The sequence below is a fragment of the Periplaneta americana genome, chromosome 12 (assembly GCF_040183065.1).
Source record: "Periplaneta americana isolate PAMFEO1 chromosome 12, P.americana_PAMFEO1_priV1, whole genome shotgun sequence".
Taxonomy (NCBI): domain Eukaryota; kingdom Metazoa; phylum Arthropoda; class Insecta; order Blattodea; family Blattidae; genus Periplaneta; species Periplaneta americana.
The window spans coordinates 108,960,315-108,971,673 of NC_091128.1; the positions used below are offsets into that span (position 1 = coordinate 108,960,315).

General features: G+C 38.8%; 1 protein-coding gene across 1 annotated transcript; it reads left to right on the forward strand.

Annotated features, from left to right (window-relative positions):
- The first annotated feature begins 289 nt into the window (after positions 1-289).
- Positions 290-10,922, forward strand: LOC138710795 (forkhead box protein O-like). Its single transcript, XM_069841912.1, has 2 exons — positions 290-749; positions 9,770-10,922. Exons 1-2 carry the CDS (start codon positions 305-307, stop codon positions 10,477-10,479), a joined length of 1,155 nt encoding a protein of 384 aa, XP_069698013.1. The 5' UTR covers positions 290-304; the 3' UTR covers positions 10,480-10,922.
- The last annotated feature ends 437 nt before the right edge of the window (positions 10,923-11,359 follow it).

Genomic DNA, 11,359 nt, shown 5'->3' on the forward strand with positions numbered 1-11,359 from the left:
AGCAATAAGCTACTATTTTTAGCGTGTATATTTTAGATCCCTAGTTATTAATAATGTGATATGAGTGCAAGGCGCCAGCTGTGTATTTCTGTAGCTATCACTGCTGTCACGGGCAGCGGTGGGTTAGTTCCAGAAACGTCCGCACTCAAATGAGTATTAATATCTGATGATTACGAATTTGTTTTGTGTTGATAAATTAATAAATTGTGATGATGATAAATGTGAGTCTGCGACAGTGACAATTTATTTGAAGTTTTAAACGAGTCAACGTCCATTGATGACGTTTAGGTATGTCGATATTCAAATGTGGGGAACTGGTTTGTTGCAGAACTCGATCCGGCACAACCTGTCGCTACACAACCGCTTCATGCGCGTGCAGAACGAGGGAACGGGCAAGTCGTCGTGGTGGATGATCAACCCCGACGCCAAGCCGGGCAAGAGCGCGCGGCGCCGCGCCACGTCCATGGAGACGTCCAAGTTCGAGAAGCGCCGCGGCCGCGTCAAGAAGAAGGTGGACGCGCTGCGCAACGGACTGCAGGGCGCGACGGACGCGACCCCGAGCCCCAGCTCGTCCATCTCCGAGGGCCTGGACCTGTTCCCCGAGTCGCCGCTGCACTCCGCCGGCTTCCAGCTCAGCCCCGACTTCCGTCCCAGGGCGTCCTCCAACGCGTCGTCCTGCGGGCGGCTGTCGCCCATCCCCGCCGTCGGCGTCGAGACCGACTGGACGACGCCCTACTCCACACCTCCAGGTACGACACCTGGGCTTTTGTTAGAGGAAGTACCTACCCTGAAACTGAAGAAACCTTATACTGCACTTTTCATTTACCCTTTCTTTTCTTTGTACGTTATCCGGTTATTCTGTAGCCATTTGACAGAGCAGACTGTGCCCGTCCTCGTATTTTCTTCTTACTTTCCCATTTTTCAACTACCATCACCACTATCGCTGTCATCATCTTCAACAACAATTAATTATGGCTTAGGTATTTAGCCTGTTCCGTCTCCTGAATTTGATTTTCTTTGGGCTTCCAGTTGTCCGTTTTCCTTTCGGCGTAAACCGTAATCTCCTTTTGTTATGCTGCTTTCTGTCTTTCGTTCTACATGTCCCTTCCTGTTTAACTGATATTTTATTTATGTTTATTTATTTATTTTTATTTATTTAATCTGATGGAGTTAAGGCCATGAGGTCTTCTCTGCCACACCACCAGAAATAGAAATAAAAAAATAAATGCAGTGAGAAGGGAATATTAAAAGAAAAAATAGTGCAAATACAAATACAAAAAAAATATGGATTAAGGCCATTAAGGGAAAGTACCAAAGGAGAGAGATTTGATCCGATGCTGTGGATTGAGCCTCGGCGGAGCTCATTCGTTAGAGCGCCCAGTGCGCAGAATTGGAAGTCTCGGATTCGATCCCCGGCGCCGGAGCGAATTTTTCTCCATTAATAACCAATGGTAACCATAACAGATAATTCTGTACGACCAAACATTAATCTTTACGTGAGACAGTTATGTTTCGGACCGATACCTGTGGACAGGAAGATGATCATCGCTCAGTGACGGATTATATGGGTATAAGGCTTTTACGAACTTTCGGCTCTTGTTAGTTGCCTAAAATCCACCACTGATGCGCAGTGCCTTACTGTGTGTTTGCGTCTAAAGCGGTGTAAGCGAAAAGGAAATGGGCTGGGTTTTTTCTTTCCTCTTCCCTTCCTCTTTATGCTCAGGACTAGTCTATCGTGTGTCTATCCATCTACAACCATTTCTTACGAATTACAAAACAATGGCATCAGAGTAAACATACGAAGTGGCGACCTTCAGTATCACTCACTTTGTTATTGTTACTGTAAAAAAAATGTGATATAAATAATAGCCTAAGAGTCACGAAAGCAATACGTAACTGTTTCAGTACAGCCAGCGCTGCCTCATCACTACCCATTCCGCTAAGCGCTTTAGTATGTCGCAGGTTTCTTCCGATAGAACGGGTTTCATATCAGAAATTGTTCTACTTGAAACCCTGTGCACATCCCCGAAGTTCCGACCAAACTTTTTTTAGTTGGTTATTTAACGACGCTATGTCAACCCTATGGTCATCTAGGCGTCGATGGAATTAGTGATGGCGAGATGAATCAAAGTATTCGCCAACTGTTTACCTGGCATTCACCTTACACTGTGACCACATTTCAAGAAGGGAATATTACTGAATATCACGGAAATTGCTGAAACACAACTCTAAAACCAGTAAATTGCTAGAGCGCTCGTTGAAAAGATGGAGAGAGGAACAAAATTCTAAAATCTGTAGGACGGCTGGGACAAGGTCCAACTCTTATCGACGACGATTATACTTTAATAATAATAATAATAATAATATGGCATTGGTTAAATCACTATGATTCCATTTCATATACCGCCACAATGGACATATAAGCCAGGGGGCCCGGGTTCAAATCTCGGATGATCTACCCTGAACTTATAACTTTAGTTGTGCAAGACCGTCGTCCAGATAACACAGGGGTTACAGAGGTTTTTTATTTCAGTTTAGTAGGTTATTTTACGACGCTTTATCAACATCTTACGTTATTTACCGTCTGAATGAGATGGACGTGATAATGATGGTGAAATGAGTCCGGGGACCAGCACCGAAAGTTACCCAGCATTTGCTCATATTGAAAAAAAACCTCAACCAGGTAACTTGCCCCGACCGGGAATCGAAACCGGACCATCTGGTTTCGCGGCTACACGCGCTAACTGTTACTCCACAGGGGTTTTCTCCTGGTACTGCGGTGCCCTACGACATCCCAACAACTCATCATCATCATCATCATCATCATCATCATCATCATCATCATCATCATCATCATCATCAGTATTCATTCATTCATTCATTACCAGAGTAACTTAGATCCACAATATTTTTTTATGATCCTCGATTATCTTGCATGTTTCTAGTTGTGTTGTATTCTGTAAATGGTGGGAGTGTTGCTACTTATATTTTATATTTTATATATTTATTTGTTAATCTTTTCGTCATAGTGTGTTATGATTAACAAAACTACCACATCTGTTAGGACGGTCTATCGTTCTCTCTCTCTCTCTCTCTCTCTCTCTCTCTCTCTCATACGGTTCCCTAATGTTAGGTAGATTATTACTGCTCTATCACTATACAAAGCTTATCAACTATAATAATAATAATAATAATAATAATAATAATAATAATAATAATATTTTATAACAATATACTGTACATGTACGGTACATATACAATATATCCTTACAGTTTCTTAGATCAAGAATTGAGCCGTTCAGACAGAAGTGGTGTAAGTCAAAATTGGATAATGAGGTTTAAAGTAAAAATTCTGTAAAATACAGCGCAAAGTAGCAATTAATATGTCCCTCGTGCTATCCACTGACTACTAATAGCTTAAATAAATTGAATATTAATTGCTACTTTGCGCTGTATTTTACAGAATGTTTACTTTAACCCTCATTACTCAGTTTAGACTTACACCACTTCTGCTCTGAATGGCTTAATTGAAATTGTAGCAAATGTGCAATCGTTAATATTTTCAAGTGGGAGATTTAAAATAGCATCCCAATAATATCCTTCAGAGCTATAACTAAGATCAAATACTCGATGCATACACATCTTGAAATGTAATGCCTTCAATTCAATCAATGATTTCTTTTGTAAGAGTATTAATAATGTTATATAATTAGTTTAGAAAAAAAAGTCTTCCAAAAGACGCAACTGCACAACATATTTGGTGTGGTGTATTAATACTGTATGGAGCAGAGAAATCGTCGCCAGTTGCAGGTTAACTCGAGGTTGTGCAGTGACGTTTGAGTTTATAATTGTGTGTAGCTCCAGGCAGATTATCATTTAGATTTTTTTGCCCCCCTTGTGTTTATTTGTTGTTCTTTCTCAAAACACCATCAGTCTAGCAGTATATGTTTGTTTGCGACAAAACCAGTTGTTATGTATCGGTTAACCTATCTAACATAACTAAAATGTTTATATAAATGCTGTTAAAATCAAAATAACTGCCCCCTGAAACTGAAATTTTCATCTGGAGGGCAGCTGGCTTTTGACGGAAAATCTTGATTGATTTCATCGTTTGTAATATAACGAATGTAATAGAAGTAGCCTGTTCTATTGTCATTTGCTGCAATTACATCTTCTTCTTCTTCTTCTTCTTCTTCTTCTTTTATGACGACTAGTACGTTAGGATTGTCTATTTTCTTGTTTTTATAGTATAGCCTACTTGCTTACGGTCTACTACCATGTGTAATAGTAGGCCTACACATATTCGTAAGGTCTTTATGTTAAAAACACAATTAGAATTACTCGTATAACAAATTGATCAATGAAGGCGCATACCAAACCGTTATTCGCGAATGAAAAAATAATGACTGTAACATTACAGCACATTTTTATCAAGCCTTAAAATTTGTTAAAAATAATTTGCATAATATTGACGCACAGGAGTGATGTACATATGCATAATACCATAAACCAGGACCTTTTTGAGCTCCCCAAATGTAGGCTAACTAAAATAATTAATAATTATCTTATTATATATTTAAAAATTGAAATTAATTTGCTCCTTATCTTTTTAATCTGTAAATCTCTTTTACTAGACTTATCTCTGATTGGTTGATGAACAAACATTTTTATGATATGAACGAGTTTTTGAATGCTAAAGTTGTTTAGGGTTTTATTATTACTTCATTGTTTTTCGTGTCTTTTGCTGGTTTTAATTTTGTAATTCGTGTTGTAGCTATAGGGCCTATAGCTTTTTATTGACTTCGTCGATTGCACATTGTGCTCGCAGACTGTAAATGAAATTCAATAAATTCAGTACTACTACTGTTGCTGCTAAGGAACACCAATAAGGTATCACTTATAAGGCAACTAAGCCAGGAGATATGGGATAGGGTGGCTAGTTCCTTTTTCTCTGCATTACATACATTGCTGACTAATAATATATATCACTAATCAGACTTAAGATGTACAAACAATTGAAAGAGTGAGAATTATATATTATTATAGTTCTAACCCACACAGACAAAAATATACAGGAGAGCGTTTTAAAGGTTTAGGATCCAATGCTATTAGGTGCGGTATCATAATTTCTTCAACGTATACTTAAGTCATTTGTTAAGTAATTTTATAATATTTTACTAGTAGCTTCCCCATAATGTGTAAGAAGTGAACTCACACAAAAACCATTTTTATTAAAAGTGTGCCTTTGGACTATCTCATTCTTTGCCCTTCAGTTGTTCTTCATCTGACACATAAGGTATCGTCAAGTGAGATGTACTGTCTGATAATAGATGTAGCCTACATAGGCTATGTCAAAACCTCAATCAGAGGTAGATCTAGTAGTAATGGATACAATTTTTGGTTCCGTATCATGTCTTAAAAAATGTGATTGTGTAAATAAACGAATTGTGGTTACAAAGCAGTGACACCAAAAACGGTTTATTTTTTATTATTGCCCAGCTTGCAATCTGACAATCCTATTTTGGAAAATTTCAAGACAAGTACCTATGCATTAGGGTTGCTGGACTTTCGGGAAAAAGGATTTGGGAAAATGAATTCAGGAAAAATGTCTATTCGGGAAAATGACCATTCGGGTTGTTGGATTCGATTAAGATAATTCGGGAAAATGATCGGAAACGAGAGAGTTAGTATTTGGTGAGATGATTTCGAGGATTCACCGTGGAATTACCTGTTCTTCGCTTAACAGTTAGAAAGACCAAAAAAAAATGATAAAGATGAGAATATCTGTTCTCAAATTACTATTGAATAAAGTTATGTGATGTATTTGTATCTGTATGTATTGAATTGACGTCACAGCGGACTATGTAACAGTCTTCTTCAATATAACGAAGGTCTATTAAAAATTATACCGAAATTCTTAAACCCTGACATCTGAATACAGATTCGAAAAGGTCATGTTTACTTGCGCATTTCATTTGCAGTATAAATATCGATAGAACTCTTGTACTTCGGGCGTGGCAAGCGATTGAAGTTGGGAAGTAAGCAAAAATTGTTACATGTTTGCAGGAATTCTGCAACGAAGTGTGAGGTATTTATTGCGGAATTAAATGAATTACATAGATAGAAAGCTCTTTATTTTCTTTTTAATAATTTTATTTACAAATAGGTTTTTGTTGTATTACAAACTGAGTTATTGACATTTAACGATGTTATGGGCCAGCGTCACTTTCATTGTATCTCTATTACAGAACGTTATTCAAAGTTAAAAACAACCGGGTAATGTACACAAATGGCATTCGAACACATAGCCTACCTCAGAGTACGAGTCGAGGTCGCTAACACCTAACGCATAGTCCTGCTGAATAAGAACCTCTTTACAATTTGGAAGTGACAAATGGAAATGTTAATTCGATTCTCTAAATGAAAACCTATGTAAGATATAAATGGATAAAATAGGAATTCGTTTTTTTTTTTTTTTTAATATTACAAATAATAGCAATACACTTTTTCCATTAACTGATTTCAGTTTTTTAAACATTGCGGGCCACGTGTATCATTCTGTCCCCTGTTCTGAGATATACATACATAAGTGTTCTGCCCATGGGCTGGTCTTTCACTGCAAATCCAGCATTTTACAGTATTTTCTGCCTTCCTCTTAGTTTCCGTATATGATCTGTTTCAGTTATTTAAACATTGAGGGTACTTCTATCATTCTGTCCCCTGTTCTGAGATATCTGTTTCAGGTATTTAAACATTCAGGGATATTTGTATCATTCTGTCCCCTGTTCGGAGATATCTGTTTCAGGTATTTAAACATTCAGGGACATTTGTATCATTCTGTCCCCTGTTCTGAGATATATATTTCACTTATTTAAACATTCAGGGACATTTGTATCATTCTGTCCCCTGTTCTGAGATATCTGTTTCAGTTATTTAAACATTACGGAATACTTGTATCATTCTGTCCTCTGTTCTGAGATATCTGTTTCAGGTATTTAAACATTCAGGGACATTTGTATCATTCTGTCCCCTGTTCTGAGATATCTGTTTCAGTTATTTAAACATTACGGAATACTTGTATCATTCTGTCCTCTGTTCTGAGATATCTGTTTCAGGTATTTAAACATTCAGGGACATTTGTATCATTCTGTCCCCTGTTCTGAGATATCTGTTTCAGTTATTTAAACATTACGGAATACTTGTATCATTCTGTCCTCTGTTCTGAGATATCTGTTTCAGTTATTTAAACATTACGGAATACTTGTATCATTCTGTCCTCTGTTCTGAGATATCTGTTTCAGTTATTTAAACATTACGGAATACTTGTAGCATTCTGTCCCCTGTTCTGAGATATCTGTTTCAGTTATTTAAACATTACGGAATACTTGTATCATTCTGTCCCCTGTTCTGAGATATCTGTTTCAGTTATTTAAACATTACGGAATACTTGTAGCATTCTGTCCTCTGTTCTGAGATATCTGTTTCAGTTATTTAAACATTACGGAATACTTGTAGCATTCTGTCCCATGTTCTGAGATATCTGTTTCAGTTATTTAAACATTACGGAATACTTGTAGCATTCTGTCCCCTGTTCTGAGATATCTGTTTCAGTTATTTAAACATTACGGAATACTTGTAGCATTCTGTCCTCTGTTCTGAGATATCTGTTTCAGTTATTTAAACATTACGGAATACTTGTAGCATTCTGTCCCCTGTTCTGAGATATCTGTTTCAGTTATTTAAACATTACGGAATACTTGTAGCATTCTGTCCCCTGTTCTGAGATATCTGTTTCAGTTATTTAAACATTACGGAATACTTGTAGCATTCTGTCCTCTGTTCTGAGATATCTGTTTCAGTTATTTAAACATTACGGAATACTTGTAGCATTCTGTCCCCTGTTCTGAGATATCTGTTTCAGTTATTTAAACATTACGGAATACTTGTAGCATTCTGTCCCCTGTTCTGAGATATCTGTTTCAGTTATTTAAACATTACGGAATACTTGTAGCATTCTGTCCTCTGTTCTGAGATATCTGTTTCAGTTATTTAAACATTACGGAATACTTGTAGCATTCTGTCCCCTGTTCTGAGATATCTGTTTCAGTTATTTAAACATTACGGAATACTTGTAGCATTCTGTCCCCTGTTCTGAGATATCTGTTTCAGTTATTTAAACATTACGGAATACTTGTAGCATTCTGTCCTCTGTTCTGAGATATCTGTTTCAGTTATTTAAACATTACGGAATACTTGTAGCATTCTGTCCCCTGTTCTGAGATATCTGTTTCAGTTATTTAAACATTACGGAATACTTGTAGCATTCTGTCCTCTGTTCTGAGATATCTGTTTCAGTTATTTAAACATTACGGAATACTTGTAGCATTCTGTCCTCTGTTCTGAGATATCTGTTTCAGTTATTTAAACATTACGGAATACTTGTAGCATTCTGTCCTCTGTTCTGAGATATCTGTTTCAGTTATTTAAACATTACAGAATACTTGTAGCATTCTGTCCCCTGTTCTGAGATATCTGTTTCAGTTATTTAAACATTACGGAATACTTGTAGCATTCTGTCCTCTGTTCTGAGATATCTGTTTCAGGTATTTAAACATTCAGGGACATTTGTATCATTCTGTCCCCTGTTCGGAGATATCTGGATGATGATGATGATGATGATGATGATGATGATGATGATGATCTCTTACTTTTACATCTCTTCCCTTAGTTTCTTTTACCTTTCCTTTGTTCAGTCATTTAACACTTTAATTTTCTAATATTTCTTTCAATTTTTTTTCCTGTTTTTTGTCGTTTATTTTTATCTTTTATCTTAACTCGTACATGTTTTCTCGGCATTTTACAATTTAAATGCATATATTTTTATTTTTATTCCACCACCAACATTCTATTAATGCATAAATATTCATCTTTCCACTTACTAAAAAAAAGTCCCTTGTTCAGACGCTTGTATTGCTCTATTTTGTCTATGCTAATATTTTACTGACTGACCTTTTCAGGGACATCAGAACAAAACTTCAACGTGTTCATAATTTGTGCGCACGTTTTGTATGCATTGTTCGCAAATATTATATTATCCCATCCCTGGAAGCAATAGGTTGACTCAAATTAGATAAAAAGCATAAATTTCTCTTCGAAATCTTGAATTCCTTAATTCCTTGTACGTGTCGTCCGGCTTTACTTGTCTTTCTTCCCAACATAATCTGAATACACGTTCTCGCCATGAAACAATACTAACAGTGCCATCACATCTCACCTCTTCATACTCATCCTCTTTCACAACAGCCCTGCTAAGATTCTGGAATTCTGTACCTGCTAGCATTAGGGACTTTCGAAATGAAACTCAATTTAAACGCAAACTTACTAAGAACTTGGTTGATAATTTAGACTCCTTCAGATATGGATTCTTGTAAATAATTATTTTATTCTAGTATAAAATACTTCAATCTCTAATAATCTCATACCTATATAATTATTATACATTTAATTTGTGCTTCAGTAATTAATTCATTCTTTGTTCTTAACTTCTGCAGTAAATTGTCTAGTTTTTATTATTCAGGTAATGATAAGGCCCGATGGCCTTATATCTACCAAGTTAAATAAATAAAGGTACTAAAAGTAAAAGAGAAAGGACTCGCAAGCCTACTAAAATAAAAGGGGCTATTTGAGTATTTATAAATTGTTTTTAGTTGTTTGCCTTTATTTTTGCTTTTCCTCATCTCATTCTTGATTTTTTCTTCCTTGCTGTCAGGTTTCGGGCCAGAGCAGCTGGCCGGCAACCTAGCTGAAGGAATGAAGCTGCACCAGAACGACTTCCTGCAGGGCTACAACGGGGGTAACGGCGGCAGCAACGGGCAGCAACAGCAGCAGCAGACGCAACAGCAGACGCAGGCGCCCCCGCCGCCGCCCCCGTACCAGGCGTCGTACGAGTACGGCGCGATGCACGCGGCGTCGCCGTACGGGCTGACGCAGTGCCACCTGCACCGGCTGCAGCGCTCGCCGGCCGGCATGTCGCCCACGTACCCGCAGTCCGAGCCCTCGCCGGACCCCATGGGCGGCCAGCAGCAGTTCGCGCCCCCCCGTGCCTTGCCGCGCCCCCCCAGCGACCAGGGCGACAGTCCCCCGGGCACGCCCACGCCGTCCACCATGATGGGGCAGCTGATGGGGGCGCTCAACAACAGCACCCTGCTGGACGACCTCAACCTCAACATCGAGACGCTGCACGGCGGCTTCGACTGCAACGTGGACGAGGTGATCAAGCACGAGCTGAGCATGGACGGCAGCCTGGACTTCAACTTCTCGCAGCACCACCACCATCACCACCATCACCACCACCACCCGGGGCACCAGTCCGGGGCGACGGCGCCCGCGGCGCAGGAGCTGCAGCAGGGGGTGGTACCCCAGCAGTCGTCTGCGTCCTACTCCACCACCGTGTCCACGGGGCCCTCCTGGGTGCACTAGCCCCTGCTGGGGCCGCGCGGCAAGTTTCGCAGCACTGGAGTTCTTCGTCCTTTGGTAGCGTCGATTAGCGCCGATTTCTTTCGTTGGAAACACTGAGCGGAGTATGGTTTTAATGCAGTCTCAAAGACGTGTAAACAATCCAAACGAAGAAGTACAATACATGGAGCTGTATGTCTAGAACAGGGGTGGACAATCGTCATGGTGCGGCAGGAGTCCGAAAGGAGAAACAACCTGTTTACAATATTTTATGACTTTAGAATATGCTTATTGTTATTTTTTATCCTTTCGACCCTGGCTTGGGGCTCTGGTTGCCCACCTCTAGTCTAGGAAATGTTGCATGAAAGAAGAAAACATTGTTGGAGTTGTAAATAACCGATATGAATTGTAAACTTCACATTACGATTAGACAAAGTGACAGAAATATATAAAATATTGACACCTCACATCTAGTTTTTTATTTGAACTTACATTTCTCCACCTCCCTTTGTACCAAGTCTTTTTTTTAGATGACGTATTGACAAACAAGTAGTCCAGATTTGGATTCACAGGATGGTTCTCTGACTTGACCGACCAGTGCTTCGCTTCCCATGCCAAATGAAATTTGTTGTGGTACAGATGACGTTTGTCAGCTGTTCTTCATCATTGCCTTATTACGACCGCCAGGAAGCTTAATAATACATTTTTCAGTACACAGAGAGCATAACATCTGACCAGCTATTGAACTCAGCACAGATGAAGAGGTAAGCCGAAGGATAGCAATATTACGGTATAACAATTACACGCGTCACTATTTAATATGTTGCTTTCACCTTAATATCTGAGGTATTAGCATTGTCATTGATTAAACTTACTGTTAAATTGTATTATAAATTATGGGTCC